The sequence below is a fragment of the Olea europaea genome, chromosome 12 (assembly GCF_002742605.1).
Source record: "Olea europaea var. sylvestris chromosome 12, O_europaea_v1, whole genome shotgun sequence".
Classification (NCBI taxonomy): Eukaryota; Viridiplantae; Streptophyta; class Magnoliopsida; order Lamiales; family Oleaceae; genus Olea; species Olea europaea.
In genome coordinates this window covers 10,464,609-10,488,675 of record NC_036248.1, presented here as the reverse complement: position 1 = coordinate 10,488,675, position 24,067 = coordinate 10,464,609, and the positions used below count along the sequence as shown (strand labels likewise).

Here is a 24,067-nt window from a genome sequence, read left to right as displayed (position 1 = left end):
ATTGCAAATGAGTTCAAATAAATTATTAATAGGGTAATTAGACAAAACGTCCATACATTTCAATATTATTGTATAAAACGTTACTACTTTTCATTTTTGACATTTTCACCTTTATTTTCATATTACATTTCGAAAATCTTCATTTTCGTCCATTTTTTTTATTAAAAGTTGTAAAATAATGAATATATCATTCTTAAATAAAAACAAAAATAAAGAAAGGAAGAATAAATAACAAATTGCAATTATAATTTCAAAATTTCCAAAAAAAGTACAAATAAATTCTAAATAAATAATTAAAAAAAGAAAGTGATTTTCAAAATTTTTGTTTTTAATTGTTTATTTGAAATTTATATGTACTTTCTTGAAAAATTTAGAAGTATGGTGCAATTTGTTCTTTAATTTTTTTTCTTTATTTGAACTCATTTGCAGTTTTTTTAATAGAAGCTACATTAACGTGTTCAAGTCTACCAAGCTTGTCATTAATTGCTACGACTTTTGTGCACAATTTTTTTTCTTTTTTTTAACGAGGTGTCCCAACTTACACCTGACTATATCCTCGTCCCTGAACTTCCGGCCCCTCTGCAGCTCAGGGAGGTAAATCACGGGATGCGCCCAAGTTAACCAGGGTTCGAATAACCTTTATACTCCTAGCCCCAAGGGAGCCTCCTCCATAGTTATTGCATCACCAAACTGCTCCAACCCTTCCTCTGGTTATTACAACACTCAGCTGCTCCAACCAGGAATCGAACTCCCCACGTTGGGGTTGCGAGCCCTGCACTGTCCTTCCTTTGCCAACTTGGATGTGCCCCGGGGGGCGACTTTTGTGCACATTTACTCCTAATATACAATGATCAAATAATGATCCAAATGCAAATTTTAATTGATTATGGGTAATAGATTGTTGAAAAACGGTCACCTTATACTGATTAGTTTGACCCATCAAATAATTTAAAAAATGATTAAAATAAATAAATAAAAGTATTATTTTAATCAATGAAACCCAATCAAAAAACTTTTTAACTATTGTATGAGAATTCTCACACAAATTTCACACTTTTCATTAATTGGACACTTCATTTAAATTAATGATTTCTTTCACATATCATATTTATTGTATAAAATATCTAACAGATATAATTGAAGAAGAGAGTAAATTTCATCGACGATCACTATACTTTAAGCAAATTTTCATTCGAGGAATTTTCTCAACCGCTAATACTATGTGTAGGCCGTGAGGATTATTTTCTTTGAGTTGGGTTGGGCGTAGAGAAATGGGACATATCTTTTCTTGGTCAACTAACGATCAAATTGATAACTTCCATTTGGACTCCAATTGAGAATTTTAAAAGGTTTGATGTGTGAATGCTATAAATGAAATGTTTGAATTAAGTTTACAAAAAAATGAAAAATTTGATAACATGACCGCAATTCTCCCTTGAATATAACAAACATTGGATTGTTGTCACAAGTGAAAGCATACACCTTTTATAAGCGAGTTTTTCAAGCTCATATGGCCCCAATTCAGCCATTATTTGATTTTGAATTTTAAAAAATTATTTTTTTTCAAAAAGAAATTTTTAATTGTACATTATTTCAAGAATATAAATTTATACATGAACACATAATTTATCTGTAACATTGAACTTGTAGAAAAAGATGTCACTAAATGCTTGATCTCGTGGAGATAAATGTTGAAAATACAAGATGCATTTGTTTTATTAGTAATTTGTTCCCTTGTTACGTACATAATAGTGGGTTGTGGAATATCAATCGTGCTATAAAAATAGAAAATTTTCACAGAAAATACTTGACGGATTTTCAGTGGAAGAAGAAAAAGAAAGGCAAACAGGGTGCTATCATATATGGAATCTGTGAAACAAAGCTCGTATGAATATTTTGTCAACGGGGACACGTTCTTATTATCATGTTTGATAGGACTATTTTGCATGCTGATGAGATGATTTCAAATGCATCTTGGCTAGAGGAATATGTTGCCATAATTTTGTTTGTATTTACTTGTCAAAGTGAATGAGCAAAGAAATGGTAAAGTTTATGAATTAGTCTAACTGATTTTGATCTTAGGTTAGGACTTTTATTAACACTTAGTTATTAACAATTTATATTTTAAAGGTGGTCAAGGGGCGATTAATGTTTTAGAAATTTGAGACGTACGTATGGTATTGTGTCCTTTTTTGAGCCACATTTTTGTCAAGAAAATACATTTTTGAATAGTCTAATAGTGTGAAATGTATGTTTAAAAAATAAGGAAAAGTTTTAGATTATCGTGTAATATTATTTTATTGAAAATATGTGATTAAAATGATATCAAAACATTGTTTAAAAATATATTATTTTACAAAATTTGGCTCAAACAAGGGCTGTGAAACATGTGAAGGGGGTCCTCGTGCTATCGTCATTCGTCAACACTAGCAAAATGTGTACTCTAAAGGATCTGCAAGTTAGCTTTGTCTGACAAGACAGTTGACGAACCACATTTTTTAACTACAATTTATTTAGCCATTTTTTGAGCTCCATTTTAAGAGAATAAATATATTTTTGAATAGTATTTTTTTTTTTTAAGAACGTGGGATTAAAAAATAAGAAAAAAAATTCTATTTAAGCATAAAATTATTTTATTAAAAATTATGTGATAAAAAATGATATTTAAAGTTTGATTAAGAAAAAAAAAAGCTTCTAATTTACAATTAAGGACCACTTAACTAGCACCTATCACCTCGTGTTTCTTCCCTACACGCTTGTTCTTCGGGTCGACTTCATTAAACATCGTCGTGGGATTCCTTGCATCACACATTCACAACTATGAATTTTGAATTAAAAACGCAATGATCCTGTGCATTCGGTCCTGCACACCATCATTTCTCAACCATCAAAATTTTCCCTCTTTAATTAGAAAGATCATTAATGTCTAGAATTGACGGTCCACCAACTGTTAATTGCTAGCATTTTTATGCGTGTGGAGTACATGGACTGTTGATATTTTAGATCTAATTTATTATTATTATTTTTTTAATTTTATCTTGATAGATATTTCAAATTGAATTTTTCTTCACACAAAGATTCCTCACAAAAGATATATTTTTATACACAAAGGTTTGGAGACTAAAAAGTTAAACTATTTGAAGAAATATTTGATAAAAAAAAAAATAAATGCTTTGCATGGTAGAACGACAAAATTAACAAATATTTCATATATTGAAACAAGACGTTGTTCAATCATTTTATAACCATTTTTAGTACATGTTCCTTAAAACCCACACACACAATGACAACAAAATTTGAACACACTAACTTTTAACCTTATTGTTAGCAGCATGAGGACGACAATGCATGCAAAAATTCTCATATTAGTTCTTGAACTTTGCTATATATACATCAAAATTTAAATAAGGGATTATGTAATATCCACATGTTATTCTATCATTTGTCAGTTTAAAATACAGTCAATTTTTTCAGCTATTCTTTTCGTTCCACGTCGTTTTCGATAACCGTTTATGTACCCTTTTTACATACAAATAGCAAAATTCAGAGTACTTTATATTGAATAAGATATAGGACAATCATGGTGGATTGAGTTCAGTGAATTTAATATCTATAATCTAATATCTGTTAAATGATATTAAAAATAATAATAAACTTTGGTTGGATTTGTTCGATGTTAGATTTGGGGAACATCAAATTTTTTTTATTATCGTCCCTCTTATTCATCCAATTCCTACAAACAAACAGCCAACAAGCATGCAAACATAAAACCTATTTTGCCCCCAGGGCATATTTCCCAGTGGCAAAGGGGAGGGTAGATAGGGCTTAGCGCGGCAGTGTGCAGAGTTCGATTCCCCGTAAGGTAGAATTGACTTTGTTGCAAGCGGGAGTTACCATATAGGTTAACAGCCTTGGCCTATCCATTTGCTCTCCACCCTGGCTACTGGGAGGCACATCCTGCGATTTACCTCCTCCACGATGGTCCAGGACAAGGTCGGTGGGGACCCATAAGGTTGGGGTTCAACCTTTAACATAAAACCTATTTTCAAAAACACGAAAAGTAAAAGCACGAGGTTGATTCATCCAACAAAAATCGCATTTTAAGACAAATAACTGTTCCGTCTGTATGTCCGTCTACCTTTACAGAATGTTGTGCCGCATCTAATAAGCCAATAATATTTCTTTAGCCTGACAAACGAACCTTTGCCTGACGGCACATGGACCTTGAACAGTGCGTTCAATGTTACGAGATTAAAGTTGATTAAATAATTATAATTTAATCTCATTGCAATTCATTATAAATTTGTGTGTTTTGAGATTTGTGAAAGGAGATCCAGAAATAAATTATAATAACTAAGAAGATATTAAGCATTACATATATAATTTGTATTTAGCTTTCAAGTTAATTAACCTTTCAGAAGCGTTAAAAATATATGTATTATATTTATGTGACATCTTTACGGATTATTTAAACTACTATCGTATGATTATGTACTCAATTCAAAATATTTCACTACAATTCAAGTAATAGAAATAACACAATTTTTTCCCGTCTCTTCATAGTTTATGACGAGAGAGAATTTTCTATCCACTATCGACACAATTTCAATAATACTTCATATCAAAATAGTACAATTTAGTCGTGAATTCATCAAGCACGTTATAATAAGTTTAGTCTCTCGCGATAACTAGCTTGGCTACTGATAATTTGTTCTCCTTTCTGATTTCAAAAGAAGGCTAAGTCTCTCATGTGCTTTTATTAGTAAACCGCACATTTAGCTCTTAAAGTCTTATTCGAGTAGTAAGTTGGTCATTGATTGTTAAAAATATTAAGTTGGTAATGAGACTTTCATTATAAACGCACAAATACTTTCATAAAGCAGAAGTCATCCAAAATTCTTTTAACTCGTAAATTTGGCTCCATTTCCTACTTCACATTTCTAAATATCAGTTCAAGCTAACTTAATTCGATAGCATGTAACATTCACACGATGGTTCAAAACAAAATTTGAAGCAGTGGATGTTTAACGTAGCGAATTAAAAGCATATATATGAGTTGTTTATAATGTATTTAAATTATACACAGATAGAATTAACCGGTAAATAAGTATGTTGTAATTGTAGATCCCAAAAATTATTTAATCGACCATAAACAAGTAGGAAGCATGGGCTAAATGTGTATTATTTCTTTTATAGCTCCCGTTTGGCTCTCATTAGATTCTATTTCATTTTTATTTATCTTATTTTCAATCACACAATTTTAAATAAAATATATTACACGTAAATCGATTTTTTTTTTTTTTCAATAACTCATTTAAAAAAAAAAAAAATTATTTTACCTATTTTCATTTAAAAAAATAGGGGCCAAACGAGGCTAAGTCACATCACAACTTTATTTAAACTATTCATTTGAGGATGGGATTCCATTTTGGGCACTTTACAGATACCCCTGAAAGGTGAAAAGTAACCAAGGGGCATCGTTTTCGTTTAAATTCCACTTTTTTGAATGTAGAACATTTCTCTTTGCTTTTTGGGCATCACGTTATGCGCAGCAACCAAAATGTCAGAAATCTTGCTGCTTAGGGCTCTAGGCACCACACAAATGGACCACTGAGGGAATCAGCTTTAGGCTTTTTAGCATTTGAAAGTAAGTGGGGGACTCAAACATATGAAGAAACTAGAGTAGATGATCAATTTATGAGGGGAAATAAATATGGGAAATTGTAGCTACTAGTTAACGGTTTATTTCAAGGTTGGTTAGTTGGCTGCACCTATGTGAACCACGGTGTCTTTGATTCGCGTCAACGATGAGTTCGACTTTGATGGATGTCACATATTTCACGTAGTAAATTAGACGAGTAGTGTAAGTAACTTTTAGTCACCTCAATTATCAATAACAATTCTAGTATATCTCGGTAGTCATAGTAAAGTGTGAATTGATTTACAAGTTTTATAAATTTTTAGGGTTGGACAAAACTTCCGAAACGAAACGAACCGAACCCTAACCAAGCGGTTCTTCTTAAGTTAAATATCGGAACAGGTATCTGAATCGATAACTGATGGGTTTGATTCGGTTCCGATTCTAGATCAAGAACTGAATAAAAACTAAATCTTGCTAATTTTTTAATTAACTTATTTTAAATAAGTTAAATTATTTTATTTTTCTAAATAAATTTCTTAACTAGTTAATTTAGTTCAAGCAAAAAAAAAATGATTTTCCTATTTCTATTTTTCAGTTCAAAGCAAACTTAATCAAATTAACCTAAATTTTATCTAAATTCGTTATTCTATTGTAGCGTCGTTTCTACTGTTTTGGAGAAATCAAACTGAAGTTCGACGACGCATCTCTCAATTATTTTGAGCTCGCTATCTTTCTCTTCCCATGATTTCAACAATCAAATTTATGAAGAATTCGACAAAGAGAGAAACAAAAGACACGCAAGCGCGGAGCCAGCACCCGGCGAGGGGGCGTAGCCGCACGTGCTGGCTCCGCTGGAATCTACAAAGTCGCCGGGTAAGTAAGGACTAAGGAGTTGCACTTGCGCCATTGGAGAAGAACTGAAGAAGGAAAATGAAGACTGAAGGAAAGGCACAACTGGGTTTTTATTTTTTTGGTTGGGTTTGGGCTTAAGTATATTAAATATTGGGCCTATTGTTATTTAATTTATTTAGTCCAAATGAATTTAGCCAACCCGTTACCCATAACCCATTTTATTTGGCCTGCCATTTCCTTCACATTTTCATTTTTCAATCCTCAGGGCCAGCAGAAGATGAGAGGCAGCAGCAAGAATTGTGAATGTCCCCCAAATTACCAAACCCTTTTCCTCAATCTCACTTCTTCTTGCTCCAAATTCACACCATAGACTTCAGACATCAGACTTTCAGACCAGTGAGTGGTGACTCCTTCTTTCCCTCTTTATTATTATTTTTTTTTTTTGGGTTTTGGTGTTGATGTGCGTAAAAATGCTAACAAATTTCAAGAATGGGAATTTGAAGAGTAATACTCCTGAGTCCTGAAGGAACGTGTGTGTGACTTGTGAGAGAGGCGATGGGGGTGGAATTTTATGTTCTTGACTTGTGAAGTGATAAATGGAATTCTTGAATGGAAAAGTGAGAATTTGAAGAAGGGAATAAAGAATTTTATTATTATTCTTTTTTTTTTCTTTTTTTTTTTTGGTACATAGTACTGCACATTGTAGAATTAATTATACAATATATTGAGGTTAATAAATCGTCTTAGTAATTTTTGAAGATGTAAAAAAAAATTCGAGAGTCGTATAGGTGAAGTCATGTCACTATAAGTTAGTAAACAAACAAAATATGCAATAAATACATAGAAAAATATCTTGTCGAAAAATGTTAAATTATTTTACTAGGGATTTCAATTTGTTAAATAAACAAGCAGCAAGAGGCGAAGTAGAAGATCTTATAAATTAAGAGTATGATCAAGAAGCATGTCATCACATAAATCTTCTCATTTTAATAATTAATACAAGCAAAGACTAATAGATAGAACTCTTGCGTTAAGATAAATCACTAGAATTGCGTTAAGATAAATCACTAGAATTCTCACAATCTAAAGTTCTGGGCTTAGCTTTCATGGTAGTTGCTGAACAAACACTAGAAGTGATGCTCACTTTGATTATTTAGACTTAGAAAGTTAGACATGAACTTCCTGTTTAAGTTGTATGTTCACAGTCTAGTATTAACTATTGAGCACTGAACTAAGCAAAAATAAAGGGACAAAAGTTGAAAACAAAAATGACACTCAGAATTAGAATTACGTTCTCATAAAGAATTAGACAACAATTTAATGGAATTGGATCTTTGTGATAATGTATTAGTGAAACATAAAGAATTTCTCCAAAATGCTATAAATGGAACAAAAACATAAAATTAAATGTACAGTCTGGTTCCAGTATGAAACTTGTTGACATTAGGTTTCAATCCCCGTGTTTGATGATGAGTAATTTATGTTTATGAAATTGTATTTGCGAATTGTGATTTATGACGAGTAATTTATAATTTGATGAGGGAATATGATATTAGGAATGATTATTGATTTGAGAATTTACGTTTAGGATGACATTTTGTAGATTATGGAACGAATTTTTCAACCAAAACGAAAGTCCATACTCAATTCTTCTACTTCTAGTTGTGGATCTAGTCCCGCCACTGATTCTAGTCGAGCACAAGAGTTATTGAATAACACAAAGAAGTCTCGGGCTCAATTTAATGTGGATGATCTTATATCTGATCCAGGGATACGCCCCCCTATCGAATCATATGATCCTAACATTAGAGATGTTGTTAGGATGGCATACTTGGAGAAGGGTCCTTGTAACCATATGAACATGATTTTTTAAGAAGACCGATGGGGAATGATAATAGATATTTTCGGAAAGAATGGATCTCCGAATTTCGTTGGTTGGAATACAGTATAGAAAAGGATGCGGCGTATTGTTTGCATTGCTACCTGTTCAAACCTGATAGAGGGGTTCAAGGGGGTGGACATATATTTACTAAGACCGGCTTTAGGGATTGGAAGCACGAAAAGACATTGAAAGATCGTGTCGGTCTCTTTGATAGTTCTCATAATTAAGCTTTTGCAAAGTGTACCAACTTGATGAATCAAAAGCAAAGTATCTCTTACGTTATTTCTAGCCAAAGTAGTAATCAACAACAAAGTTATAGGACCAGGTTGATTGCGGTGCTAGATTGTACTAGACCCCTCTTGATGCAAGGATTGTCATTTCGTGGTGATGATGAATTGAAAGAGTCTCTTAATAGAGGAAATCTAATTGAGTTATTGAACTGGTATGCAGCTCGTTGTAAGGAAATTAAAGAAGTATTATTTAATAATGCCCCTGGAAATGACCAAATGACTTCACCAACCATCCAAAAGAATTTGATTAATTGTTGTGCCGTAGAGACGACAAGGGCTATTATCAATGATATTGGTGATTCTTTGTTTTCAATTTTAGTTGATGAGACTCGTGATAATTCTGTGAAAGAAAAAATGGCAATTGTTTTAAGGTTTGTTGATAAAAGTGGGCGAGTGAAGGAGCGTTTTTTGGGTATATCACATGTCACTGATACTTGTGCCCAATCACTGAAGGATACCATTGATGCAATGTTTTCTACACATGGGTTGAGTATATCTAGTCTGAGAGGTCAAAGCTATGATGGAGCAAGTAATATGTCAGGTGAGTTCAATGGGTTGAAAGCTTTAATTCTTAGAGAGAACCCACATGCTATGTATGTTCATTACTTCGCTCACCAGATTCAGTTGGCAATTGTATTTGTGGCAGGTAGGAATTGTATGGTTGGTGATTTTTTGGACGTACTTGCTATTATTGTGAATTTGGTTGGTGCATCATGTAAGTGTGTAGATGCTCTTCGAATAAGTTATCAAGCTAATATTCTGGAGAAGCTTAATACTGGGGAACTTACTGGCGGAAGTGGTCAGTTTCAAGAAATGAGTTTGGCACGCCCAGGTGATACTAGATGGGGCTCACATTTATTAACAGTTACTCGTTTCATTAATATGTTTAATGCTATTATAGATGTTCTTGAGAATATATCAGAAGATGGCGTACATTCAGATAAAAAATCTTCGGCCTTAAGACAGATGAACAATATGCAAGATTTTGAGTTTGTGTTTAGTCTTCACTTTATGTTTCAAATTCTTGCAATTACAGACGACATTTCACAAGCCTTACAGAAAAAGGATCAGGATATTCAGAATGCTATGAGGTTATTGAATTTGTGTAAGTGTGCATTGCAGAACTTGAGAGAGAATGGTTGGGTACTTTGTTCAGTAGGGTGATTAAGTTTTGTGTTGATAGACATATTTTAGTGCCTAATATGGAGGATATTGTAGTAATGAAAGGTCGACCTAGGCATGTAGCTCAACAGGTGACTTATTTTCATCGCTTTTATGTTGATTTGTATTGTCATGTGATAGACTCAATCTTGTAAGAGTTGAATGATCGATTTCCAGAAACAACTACTGAGCTCTTTACTTGCATTTCATGTTTAAGTCCAAGAGATTCATTTGCAGCTTTTGATAAGGATAAATTGCTATGTCTTGCTCAGTTCTATCATTTGGACTTCAATAGTGAAGAACTTTTATTACTTAGACCACAGTTTGATAAGTTTCTTTTGCTTGTGAGAATGGACGAAGCTTTCTTTAATCTTAATAGTATATCCTGTGTAGCTCAGAAGTTGATTGAAACTAGAAGTTCCTATTATTTTCCATTGGTTTATAGGCTGCTCACCTTGGCTTTGATATTACCTGTGGCAACTGCAAGTGTTGAAAGGATATTTTCTGCTATGAATCTAATCAAGAGTGATTTGCGCAACAAAATGGGAGATGTATGGTTGAATGACAATTTGGTGGTTTACGTGGAGAAAGCTATTTTTAAACAACTTGAGAATGAGGCAATATTGCGACGTTTTCAAATCATGAGACCCCGTAGAATACAGTTGTCTAAGTTTACAGTTACAAAGTAACTAAGTAAGGTTGTATCGTATATTTTTTTTTACTATTTTGGGTTGTATCGAAGTATATTTTTATATGTATATGATTTTGACGTTTTAGTTCATTTACATATATATTGAATAACTTTTAATATTATGTAACCAAATTTTAATAAACGATCGGACTATTACGATCGTCGATAGTCAACGATCGTCGGTCAGCGGTCAATCCGTCCTAACTGGACTTGAATCCTGGATTCACCGTTGAAGACACGTAAGATTGAACTACATTATTTTGTAAGAGCTAAAATTGAATATATCATTATTTAAATTAATGTAACTTCGTTAATATTAAAAAATTAATTATAACATGGAACCCGGCAACCGAATCCGAGCAGTTTCATAATTAAATTTGGACTCGATGATTCCACTTACTAAATACCCGAAAATTTCGGGTCTTATTCGGTTCTCGTTAGAATTGAACCGAATCATGTCTAACCCTATAATTTTTATTCAATATTAGATCTAATGGAATAAAAGAAATATGATAAATCAAAGGGAAAATTGTAGCAGTCGTCCCTAATATTTTCATTTTTTGCCGACTTTACCCTAACCTTCATTTTGTGCCGTGAATGTCCCTAACCTCTTGAGGTCCACCTGGACGCAAACCATCTAAAATATCGTCGGTTAACTAAGAAAATTCCTTGAACTATCTACTACCGTAACAGTTTTATTGAATGTTGATATCTTTTTGGACGGTGTTTTTTGACGGTTTTATTGGATATTAATTCCTTAATTTTAGAGTTAGCTGTTGGTGTTTTGGACGATTTCTGTCCAGATGGACCTCAGGTGCATATCTAGGAAAGGTTATGAACCTACACTAGCGCAAAATAAAGATTATGATAAAATCTGTAAAAATAAAAAGATTAGGAAACGTTGTTGCAATTTTCCCAAAATCAAACCTATGTTTTGTTGGGATTAAAATTTAGATTTAATCTAAGTCTAAGTTATCAATTAATTTTAATCATTTATCTCATGGGACATAAACCATTTCAACCACACATTTAATCATTTCTGTTATTAAAATTTATTAAAAATTTAATTTAGTCCTCTCCAAACAGAGGCCAAATCAGAAATGGAGTATAATTATCTGCCTTGAACTTGGATTTCCACGATTTATGCTAGATACAAACATGATAACTGATGTAACAAAATCGATTATTTTAATAAGAAAGGATAGTCTCAATACCTTAATGTTCTCTTTAAATTTGGTATTAATAAGATATATGACAATATTATAAATTTATAATTCGACTGATTGTCAATGAATTTTATAGGTTGATCAATATTTTTAAAGAATATTCAAGTCCACAAGCACATTTCAATTTTCTAAATATAAATATGTAGATGTCCTGAATCATATCTCACTGCATCATGTTTATGTAAGTCATCACGTAAATCGTTATATACATATAGTACAACCGTTTTCTCTTCCACTAAGACCTTTTTGACATGAATTTTACTTTTATTTTTGCTTTCTGTGGAAGAGTTTTTGAAGAAATTTGTCTTAATTTTTGTTTAAAGAATAATTTTTAAAAGAAATCACGTTGGATGAAGTTACTCCAAAATTAGCCAAATTGATCCAAAAGTAATTTTAAATCTAAAAAATTTCTCTTGACTTTTCAAAATTCAAGTCAAATTTGTCTTAAGACACTTTGGTACTTACACTTTAGTAGCCCACTTCCATTCAGGCTTTATTCAGTTCAATGGGCTCAATTGCAACGGACCTTTTAAAACAAAATAGTGTTTCTTGAAGAAGCCCTCCAATTTTTCTTTATTATTTCAGACCCCTTTAATTTAAACAAAATTACAGCACAGACCAAAACATTTCCAGAAAGGTCGAGAGAGAAACAGCAGAAAAAAGGGACGATTATGGGGAAAGATCTGAGCGACGATCAGGTCTCATCAATGAAAGAGGCCTTCACGCTTTTCGACACCGACGGCGATGGAAAGATCGCCCCGACAGAGCTCGGGATCCTAATGCGTTCACTCGGCGGGAACCCAACCCAGGCACAACTCAAATCCATAATTTCCGAAGAAAAACTCAATTCCCCGTTCGATTTCCCGCGATTCCTTGACCTCATGTCCAAGCATTTGAAGCCGGAGCCTTTTGACCGCCAGCTCCGTGACGCGTTCAAGGTTCTGGACAAGGATGGGACCGGCTACGTCGTCGTTTCGGATCTCAGACATATTTTGACTAGTATTGGGGAGAAACTGGAGCCGGCGGAGTTCGATGAGTGGATCCGTGAGGTAGATGTTGGATCCGATGGCAAGATCCGGTATGAGGACTTCATCGCTCGCATGGTCGCCAAGTGAAATGGTGAGCTTGTGCATTTTGAATTTTAATGCATTTGCTACCTTTATGATTTCTTTAGTTTCCATTTTTTATTATTATTATTATTTTGGCGCTTGTTTTAGCAATCATTTATAGTATTGACAATGGATTGTTATTAGCTTTTCCTGTTTCAGGGTTAATTTATTATTTTCTCGCAATAGAGTGCTTGTATTAATGTGAATGAGATATGGAGAATTGTGTGTAGATGTTAGGTGATAATTGTTTACCTCAAAAATTGCACCAACAGAATCCCTACTTCGTCCCCTCATCACTTGAACATAGAGCACTCCGTTAGGAGGCAAAGGCCGCTGGTCGAGAAAAGGGTCCGGCAACTGTTTGCACTCCAATAAAAAGTGCAAGAGAGGAGAGGGGGTTTGGTTCGGGTTAGCATGACTTACCTGAAAATGAAATGTAACCACACATATATTTAGAAAATGGAGACGAGCTGAGTGCGTTAATGGGCTTCATCCAAGTCCAATGGTAAGGCCCATTATGCGATAATTTATATGTATAACAATAGTTTCCCAAGTTTGAGGCGTATTATTTATATGCGGGTCGGATTTCGAAATATAAGCTGTCAAATAAACGATGTCACGTTGGCCAATGTGGGACCCCCTTCGTCATTCGTATGCCACGTAATTTTTGGACATAACAATAGTCTCTCAATTCCGAGTTGCATTATTTATATGCGGGTCGGACTTCGAAATATAAGCTGTTATGTAGACGAGGGGTAGCTCCAATAAGCGAGGACTTATGAACTGCCTTGAAAATGTGTGTGAGTCAGAATAAGCGAGGACTTACAAATCGTCTCGAGAGATAGATACTGCAAATATTTTGTCGAAGTTTCGAAAGCATCTCCCCTTTCATATGGACTAAACGAACCTGTAAAACAATACAATATATTCATAGCACATATAGCATATAAATTTGGGGTCCATTTACCCCTTTAAATGCACATAACTATAAAGTAAATAATGACATAACATTTCTCCAAGATACGTGCAGAGGGGCTGTCATGTATTACGGTAAATTATATGTTCGCATAACTCAGTGTCTCAGTAGTGCTATAGTGAAGCAAGTAACATGATGTCAACAATAAAATGAGAATGATGATAACATGACATACGTACTGGCTGTAACGAAAATAATGTATGACATGCTAGCAGTGATATGGCATTCATGCTTGGAAGCAGTAATATGATGTGTACGCTAGCAATAATATGTAGTGATGCTAAGATACTAGTATCACAATAACTATAGATGTATTATGGATTATGAGTTATTAATAACTGGGGTCTATAGAAGAAATTATTGGTTACGATAAAGTGATAATTGTGGATAATTAATAATACATGAGAATTGGATGCAAGTTTACCTTCAGAAATTGACTAATTGAGTTTTAAGTTGGATAATCATGGAACAAAAATGATGCTTTTGGTGCCTGACTGATTTCAAACAGAATAAGAAATTCTTGTTGCACTTGTGAGTGCTAGGACTGACCACCGTGCAGTGTATGAATAGCAACTCGTAATGGACGAATATGCAAGTGATCATAACCACAAGGACGAAAGGCTTTACAAATTTACTGAGGTAGATGTACATCCAAGTTCCCTGTATTTTGCCAATTTTCTGTTGTCTCCAAGTATTGTCACTGTGAAGAGAGGGTTGTGAGCAACGGTCAATCAAAGTTTTGGGGTGTATCTATAAATAGGAGAAGTGGAAGCGAGAAATTCTTCTTCTTCTTTGTGAATGTACAGGGACATTAGAAGAGAACTGAGAATGAAGAAAAAGGAAGGTCATTTTCTTTTCCCCTTAGCAGATAGGAAGTCCTACAATTGCTAGCACCTGTACAGAAAAGGAGAGAGATATTAGCATTATATTTTTTCTAGTTCCTTCATATCCCCCTCCTTGTACTATTCTAACTTGTGGAAGGAGCACTATTGTGGTGGTGGTGAAACTCGTACTTCCTTTTTTTTCTCTCCTTGAGAACGTTCAAACCAAGTATTTTCCTCGACCCTTCATTTATTTCAAATACCTATTAAGCATATTTTCATTCCCAAAGCCTCTATCTGGTATCTTGGCTGGACAATCTCAAATTTTTGTTGTCTGGCATTTCTTTATTCATAACTCTTAATTTTACTTTAAATTTTGTTTTATAAAGCTACATGCAGAACCTGTTGCTCCACAATATATATGTTGCACGATCCTTTTCTCAGTCACGTGACTATGTTATGTTAAGCCAGAATAATTTTCTCCTTAAGACCAGTGCAAGTGTGTGTTGCATTTGGACGTTAAGGGAACAACATATTGGTACAGTTAGCTTATGGAAGGAAAAAAAGAATCATCTCTTGTAGCAAATAATCATTTTGAATTAAGTGTTGTGATTTTATCTCCTGTCTAAATTGGATATTTACCTCCAAAAAGTAAAAGTGACAATCTGAGACCCCCCTCATTTTTTCTCTTTTGCCTGTTTAAATTGTAGCAACAAGCTGCAACAGTTTTGTTACTAACATGTTGAATATTTGGTTACAAAGGATGGTTGACATTTATTGCAATATTGAAACTCAAGCTTCTGTATTGGTTATTGTACTACATGGTTGCTTCATAACGTCATAGATGATGAAATTTTTGCTTGCTGCCAAATGTTGGTCTATGATTCAGATGTTAAAAATGTCTTCTTGTAGGCATTGATTTTTGATTTTTTTGATTTTTTTATGTATGTCCTTCATTTGCCAGGCCTTCTCGCCTTATCCTAACCTACTACCCTAAATTCTATGGGAAAATTGGGTATACAGTGCAAATCAAGTTTCTGTGATTCAAATGGACTCTTGGACCCTACCATCTCATCTAGATTGATATTGGAAGATCCTGTAGCAGGATTTTTGATATTTTTCTAACCTACTAGGATAACTTGAATTGGAAATATTTGAGATTTACAAGGAAATTTGTTATATTCCCGTCTTATAGTGTGAAATTCAGTTTGCCTATCTTCACCACCCTTTTGGCATGTTTGGCTGGGAGGGTTGCATTGCACTCAACAGTATTAAGAAAAATATGATTCACAGTAGTGTCTGGTCTTATTTAGTATTCCATAGCAAAAATGCATTGGTTAGACCAATTTATGAAATACTTGATTGCTTCGTAAACGAGTGCTTTATTTTTTCTTTTTTAAATTTTTGCAGGTAACTCGCAAGTGCTGGCTGTATTGTGCATTCTTGTGATGCTAGAACCCGATCTACTACTACTATAGTAGGCTTTAATTTGGCATTCTGAAGTGCATTTTCAACTGTCTCCTAGTTTTTGCATGTTTCGGCAGTTTGAATGGGCAATGTTTTTGGTTTAGGGCATTTTAAAAATCCATCATCAATTAGGATTTAGAAGTACTTAGCGTGTATAGTTGAGCTGTACCCAAACCTAAAGATTAATGCTTTCCGTTTCTTGATCTTTTGTTTTTTTATTGATTGGGCTTGGCATTGCCCCTGCTATTTATAAAAATTTGTACCCTAGAATTCGACTTCATAGAGATGCACATAACTTAAACGTAAACAGTTAGAATAAAAACGTTAAACGATGAAATTGTTTTAAGTGAAGCATGTACCTAATTGATAGAATGATTTCTACCTCACGGCTCGCATATCACTTGCATATTTTTCTTTTGCTATTGAATGATTCCCGAAGTGAAACCAGCAATATTTTATATTTAACCTAAATTTAATTTTCCTGATTAATTGTTTAATCACAAAATCAAAGTGAAGTTATAAATTCATTAATGTTTCTAGACGGGTAATAAGCACAAAACATCCCTACCTTTCGATGTTTTTGTGAAAAACGTCCCTACCTTTTGTTTTTTGACAGATTACACCTTCACCTTTACTTTTTTTTTGCGCAAAATGTCTTTCTGTCAACTCTCCGTTAAAATGTTTCGTTAAATCAAAAAGTAATTAGCACAAAACGTCCATACCTTTCAATATTATTGTGCAAAACGTTCATACTTTTCATTTTTTTAGCATAATTAGCATAAAAGGTCCATACATTGTTATTGTGCAAAACGTCCATACCTTTCATTTTTTAGCATTTTCACCCCTACCTTTCACCTTTCATTGCAAAAAAGGTCATTCTCATCCATTTTTTCAATAAAATGACGATTTTACCCTCATATTCAAATAAAACAAAAAGAAAAGAAAAGAAAAATAATTAATTAATTGTAATCATAGTCCTAAATCTTTCAAAACATTATAGATAAATTCTAAACTTTCCACTACCGCCACTTTCATAACCCCATCAAGCCACTACCTATAGATCCATATAGTACTACCTTTCGGCCACAACACCTATCGGACTCCACCACCACCAGCCTCACCTCACTCTTCCCAATATCCTCCTCCATAGTATTGGTCACCAATCTGTCCAAAACAACCACATTTACGGTGGCAGAGTTTGGTGGGAATGGTGGCAGAAATGTGGTATTATGTTGATTTATAGTCGACAGTTTGATAGATTGTGAAAGTGGTGGTGATTGGGAATTTATGATTTCTTTGTAATTTTTTAAAAATATGGTTGTAGTTGGTTATTCATCTTTTCTTTTTGTTTTATTTGAATAGGAGGGTAAAATCGTCATTTTATTGAAAAAATGGATGAGGAGGATCTTTTTTGCAATGAAAGGTGAAAAGTAGGGATGAAAATGCAAAAAAATTAAAGGTAGGGACGTTTTGCACAATAACATTGAAAGGTAGGGACCTTTTGTGCTAATTATGCCAAAAAATGAAAGGTAAGGACATTTTGCACAATAATATTGAAAGGTAGGGACCTTTTGTGCTAATTATGCCAAAAAATGAAAGGTAAGGACATTTTGCACAATAATATTGAAAGGTAGGGACCTTTTGTGCTAATTACCTTTTGATTTAACGGAACATTTTAACGGGGAGTTGACAGAAGGACATTTTGAGCAAAAAAAGGTAAAGGTGAGGGTGTAATCCATCAAAAAACGAAAGGTAGGGACGTTTTCCACAAAAAATATCGAAAGATAGGGACGTTCTGTGCTAATTATCCTTTTTAGACCATGATGAAGAAAGCTATGACACGAAGAATTTTTCATTTGAAATGAGTTTCTCTGGGTCACAATCATGCTGTCAAAGATCTTGTCAAATTATCTGAGAATTCTAGCATTACTTTGTTCTAAAATGTGTGGTACAACAAATGATTATTTTATTATTTTATTTGTACGTTAGATATTACATCACATAATGTATAAGTGACACTACGTAATTGGTTGATGAAAATTGTTTGATGGCTGATAATGTACAAGTGACACTATGTAATTGGTTGATGAAATATTATGTTAGACTTGATGCATATGTAGCAAAGCCCATGATTATATTATTCATTACTTCCTCCCTCCACAACCCCCCGTTTCCCAAAATAGGAAAAAATAAAAAATAAAAAATTATACGACCAGTTTAGTGCTATTTACGTCATTTCGGTATACCGTATTATGCCCAAGCACAGTTAATTTTTAAGTCTAAGCCTAAACTTGGGTTCCATTATATTCAAAATGCATTATTGTCTCTTTTATTTTTAACCACATTCTCCAATAAAATAATTTTACATATAAATTCAAAACTTTTCATTTTCTTTTAAATTTTAACCATATATATATATATCTATATTTTTAAAAAAAATCACCATTTCAAAATAAATTTCAATATAGCTTCACAAGATGTTAGATCTTGTAAAGCTATATTGATAACATCTAGATTTTTGTCAAAGTTAAAGTCAATAATTAATTTTAATGGCATGTATTATAGGATTCATAATTTTTTAAACACATATTTTATCAATCAAGATTTACTTTAAGTTTAATTTTAATTTTTACTAAATAGGGGTTAAATTGTTTAGATACGTTCAAAAATTTAGATTTTCTATTTACGTGGAAATCCCCCCCGCCTCCACCCCTTCCCCCGCCCATCGAAGGAAGAAATCTTGATGGAATTGCTATATAGACAATTTTGCAAAGGAATATTCCAATGTTTTTCGAGAAGAGGTGAGAAACTTCTTCGGTATATAATTTGATTGACAGTCTCTTGTTTGAAGAAACTTCCATTTCCATTTTTTCTTCACAAATAACAACTTCTTTCACTAAGATTTTAGATAACGATCTTGAATTCAAAGTGATTTTATTTCGCCACTTTATCAGAGGACAATCTACAATTATCAATTATAGTCCTTGCAAAACAGATCATTCATCAATAAGAAACTCCAATTTTTTTTTTTTTTTTTGGAAAGATATATATAATATATTTTGTGTAATATCCTACGTATATAAAAGATCAAAGATATTGACGAAACACTTGTCACAAATTGGTATCATCCTGTACTTTTTTTTTTAATATTATGTTGGGCCATTGAAAAGAAGCATATGATAGTCAGATTTCTCCATTTTTTTTTCACTCAATCTACCATTCATCTATTACTCTTCTTCTTCTTTCCAAATATCAAAAAAACTAAACTCTCGAATTCAAGTTGCAATACATTAGACAGGGTTCATATGTGCTTCTTGTAAGTGAAAATTTTCTTTACTTGTGATTTGTTTCTCGCGTTACAATTCATATTGTTTCATTATTTGCTCATTCACATTGTTAATGATAAGTAAGATTACCTGGGTAACTTTAAAGACCAAAATAGTCAAATATTACCAAGGTTATTTTTTTTATAATTATAATGATTTTGAAAAATTTAGTACTTTCCGGTTCACTTATATTTGAGTTGCTGTACATTGAATGAGGTTCATTTGTGTACCTTGTAAGTGAAAAATCTCTTTACTTATGGTTTATTCATTGCTTTAGAGTTCATTTTGTTTAATTGTTTACTCGTTTTATAGTGTTGATGATAAATCACCTGAGTAATTATAAAGACCAAAATTATCAGATATTACCAATGCTGAAGCCTGTATGAAGACATTAGCTCTGTGAGGAATTCTCTCTATCTAGGACGGAGAAAATGGAGAGTTTCTCCATCCCGGTTTCTTCATCCTAAATGAAGTTCATTTTCTCCATCCTGGACGGAGATGGAGAGGTTTCTCTCCATCACACGGAGAGATATCTGAGATTTTATTTTTCGTTTTTTTCCTCATTTTTTTAAAATTTGTTTTGTTTATGTTATAAATAAATTTTTTTTCGATTTAAAATTCTTTATTTAATTCTTTTCTTTTTATGATAAAACTTATTTTTTTTAATTTGAATTAAATAATATTTATATATTCTTTATTTAATTTTTGTAACTTTCTTTTGTTTAATTTTTTTTGTTTTTATTATATATTTTTCGAAAATTGTTTTAAAATTTCTTTTTTCTTCATATTATAAATAATTTTTTGTTCAATTTAAATTTTTAATTCTTTTCGTTTAATGATATAATTAAATTTTTTCAATTTTTTAAATAATATTAGGATTTAGTTAGGTCTAATGACAACAAAATCAGGTCATTGGAAGAAGGTTCATACATGAAATTGCATTTAATATTTTAAGTTATAATTTAGTATTTTGCATGATGCCCGTTAACATGAAAAACCATTTTTAATGCAATAGTGTAGATATTATTATGTTGTATATCTTGGTGATATTTAATTATTATAATCATAGTATGGATTAGGGGCAAAGCTTGAGTAGGCTAAATCATATTTTAGGCTGAACTAATATATATAGAGAAATATATTTCGCATAAAAGAGTTTCCCACAAACTTTTGTACAGAGAAATGTCTGGTACAAATATATGCAATTTCTTAAATGTTCATAAGAAAAATAAAAAATATACTGAGAAAATTGACGAAAAATAAGTTAATTTCAACGAATTTATGAATATCTTTTAAATTTATAAATGAATTTTTCTAAAATTTAAACACTTTTTTTTTTAAATATTAATCAATTAACTTGTAACGCACGTTCACACACTAGTTGATAGAAAAATGTCATTCTACATTAGAAGGTTTTTTCTCTCTCTCTCTCTCTTATTTATTTATTTATTTTTTTCTTCTTTCTGTAAATCTAATTTGTCTAGACAATCAGTCTCTAATTTGTAATGGAATAATCACATGCATATAAATACAAACGCAGTGGGAGAGAGAGATTTGGAATTCAACTGGGACACCCAAAATATGACATGCATCCATACCACCTCTTCATGCACCCTCCACTCTTCTTTAAACAAGAACACCACAAGAAAACAAAACAAAAAACACAAACAAAACCCAAAACCAGAATCCCAATTTCCCAAATCATCCTCAACGCCACTCTTAACCACCCAAAATATCCGGTCACATACAAAACTTGAAGCCCTTGAAATCGTCATTAACAAAATAGAAGCCTCTGTCAAAAATGGCGTCGAAATCAATGATCCCCATATCTTTGCTTCCCTTCTAGAAACCTGCTTTCATTTAAAAGCCATTGATCATGGCAGTAAGATTCATAAACTCATTCCAGAAAGACTTTTGCGTAAAAATGTGGGCATTTCATCCAAGCTTCTAAGGTTGTACTCTTGTAATGGGGACGTTGAGAAGGCCCACAAGGTGTTCGATCAAATGCCCAAGAGAAATGAGTCGGCTTTTCCATGGAATTCACTTATATCGGGTTATGCTGAGGTCGGTTTGTACGAAGATGCATTGGCATTGTATTTTCAGATGGTGGAAGAGGGAGTGGAGCCTGATGCATACACGTTTCCACGGGCTCTGAAGGCTTGCGGAGGTGTTGGAATGATCCAAGCTGGGGAGGAAGTTCATCGTGATGTGATTCGCTCTGGATGTGGGAACAATAAGTTTGTGCAAAATGCACTACTGGATATGTATGCCAAGTGCGGTGACATTAGCAAGGCTCGAAAAGTTTTTGATACAATTGTGGACAGGGACGTGGTTTCATGGAATTCCATGATTATTGGGTACATGAGGCATAATCTTATGGTTGAGGCATTGGATTTACTACATGGGATGACGCATGAGGGATGTGAACCTGATTCAATTACCATATCAGCATTTCTCACTAGCGCGTTACCCTATAAAATTGGAATTCAAATTCATGGATTAGCTTTTCGTAGAGGAATTGAGTGGAATATATCTGTTTCTAACTCACTGATTGTTTTCTACTCGAAGCATAATAAACTGGAGGTAGTAAGAAGGTTGTTTCGGTGCATGCCACAAAGGGATACTGTGTCATGGAATTCAATAATTTCAGCGCATTCTAAGGAGCCTGTTGCCCTAGAATACTTCCAACAGATGTTGAAATGTCGCACTTTGCCTAACAGTATTACATTGGTCTCATTGTTATCAGCTTGTGCTCATTTGGGCATGGTAAAGGATGGCGAGAGATTGTTTTCAATGATGAGGGAGAGGTATGGAATTAGTCCAATTATGGAACACTATGCTTGTATGGTTAATCTTTATGGAAGGGCAGGATTGCTTGATGAAGCTTTTGACATTATAGTGAACAAAATGGAGTTTGAAGCTGGTCCTACTGTTTGGGGAGCGTTGCTCTATGGTTGCTACCTTCACAATAATGTGGATATTGGAGAGACTGCTGCCACAAGACTCTTCGAGTTGGAACCGGATAACGAGCACAACTTTGAGCTTTTAATCAGGATTTATCGTAATGCAGGCCGTTCCAAGGATGTAGAAAGAATAAGATTGATGATGTTTGAAAGAGGGCTTGACCTGTAGATGCAAAAATGTTATAGCAATGGCTAATGGTTTGTTTTGAATTGCTATGGAGATGAAGGTACACGTGTTAGTACTGGCAGAACCGATCCATGTATGATGTATCTCTTTGCAAATGTTAATTAATAAACTGTGAGCATAGCATTTTAAAATTAAGGTCGCTTTTTGTTTTCACACAAATGAAGAAAACTTATTTTTCATAAGATATTTATTTTATTTTCAACTTATTTAAATAAAACGTACTTTATTTTGAAATTTACTTATAAGTTAAAATCCTAAGCACGAACATGCTCAAGTAGCATGTTTAGTCTTGCTTTAGCTTATGTTTGGAAGAATTTATTAACGATTTAATTTATAAATAAACACAAATAAATGGCGGATAAATGAATATTTGTGGGTCTATTGAAGTATAATTAAAAATAAAGCTTGATTATTTATAGATAATTTATACATTTAGATGTTGACCATTTCGACTATTTCAGATAGATACATACTGTCCTAAAATGCTAAAAGGTCGAAAAGATTCACTTTCAAGTGGGGGTTACATTGAAACTTCATTACATTTTATGTTAACGATGACATCAGTGGAGAACAGTTGGTGTCGGTACAAAATCTAATATAGATAATTTATGCATTTAGACGTCGGCCTTTTCGACTTATACATAGTGTCCTAAAATGCAAAAAGGTCGAAAAGAGTCACTTTCCAAGTGGGGTATATTGACTATACACGTTGAAAACTTCGTTATGTTTCATATTAACAATAACACTGATGGAGAAGAGTCTGTGTCGGTAGCAAAATGTTAAAAGAATTATGGTATAGAAAACAATGCTGTACCCTATAACCATCCAGCCATATGTATCCAATCCTTGTTAGTTTATGCTTCGACTGTCCAACAAAGCCCACGCCAAGTGACCACGACAGTTTTGTCCGTCAGCATAGAAACGGCTCAATTATCTAAGACATTTCTGACCAAGCTCACCAAATTTAAAGGATTAAAGCCTAGAGAGTACGCGGCCCTCAAAGACTGCATTGAAGAAGTGAGTGATGGGGTGGACCGGCTAAGCAAATCAGTCCGAGAGCTCAAGACCATGGGCCGGGCTCGTGGTAAAGACTTCATATGGCACATGAGCAATGTTGAGACATGGGTTAGTGCTGCACTAACTGATGACAACACATGCATGGATGGATTTTCGGGCCGGGCCTTGAATGGTAGGATTAAGTCTTCTGTGAGAGCACATATGATTAATCTGGCTCAGGTCACCATGCATTGGCACTTTGCAATAATTTTGCTGCATAGTGTTAAATGCTAAATATAATATGGAGCAAGTTAGGTTAAGCTTAAAACCTTTACTTATAGGTCATTTTAGTTAAAAGTAACTTTTTGTTGTTAGTTTGATAAAAGTTGCTGAGATGTATTGTTGAAAAATTTTGGAACCAATAAAATATGTGGTTAAAAATGATTGTTGACATTGACTCAGTTAAAATCTGATTTTTT

The 24,067-nt window shown here is 33.3% G+C and overlaps 3 protein-coding genes and 1 pseudogene across 3 annotated transcripts; all 4 read left to right on the top strand.

Moving 5' to 3' along the window:
* Nucleotides 1-8,737: 8,737 nt before the first annotated feature.
* Nucleotides 8,738-10,515, top strand: LOC111406577 (zinc finger MYM-type protein 1-like). The gene is made up of 3 exons (XM_023035972.1): nt 8,738-9,756; nt 9,849-9,918; nt 9,985-10,515. The coding sequence occupies exons 1-3, from the start codon at nt 8,738-8,740 to the stop codon at nt 10,513-10,515; spliced, it is 1,620 nt and encodes a 539-aa protein (XP_022891740.1).
* A 1,829-nt stretch (nt 10,516-12,344) lies between these two features.
* Nucleotides 12,345-16,396, top strand: LOC111405567 (probable calcium-binding protein CML13). Its single transcript, XM_023034513.1, has 2 exons — nt 12,345-12,862; nt 16,060-16,396. The coding sequence occupies exon 1, from the start codon at nt 12,415-12,417 to the stop codon at nt 12,856-12,858; it is 444 nt and encodes a 147-aa protein (XP_022890281.1). The 5' UTR covers nt 12,345-12,414; the 3' UTR covers nt 12,859-12,862; nt 16,060-16,396.
* Nucleotides 16,397-20,919: 4,523 nt separating this feature from the next.
* Nucleotides 20,920-22,726, top strand: LOC111405566 (pentatricopeptide repeat-containing protein At4g25270, chloroplastic-like). The gene has a single exon (XM_023034512.1). The coding sequence runs from the start codon at nt 20,961-20,963 to the stop codon at nt 22,572-22,574; it is 1,614 nt and encodes a 537-aa protein (XP_022890280.1). The 5' UTR covers nt 20,920-20,960; the 3' UTR covers nt 22,575-22,726.
* Nucleotides 22,727-22,954: 228 nt separating this feature from the next.
* Nucleotides 22,955-23,869, top strand: LOC111406576 (annotated as a pseudogene).
* Nucleotides 23,870-24,067: the final 198 nt, after the last annotated feature.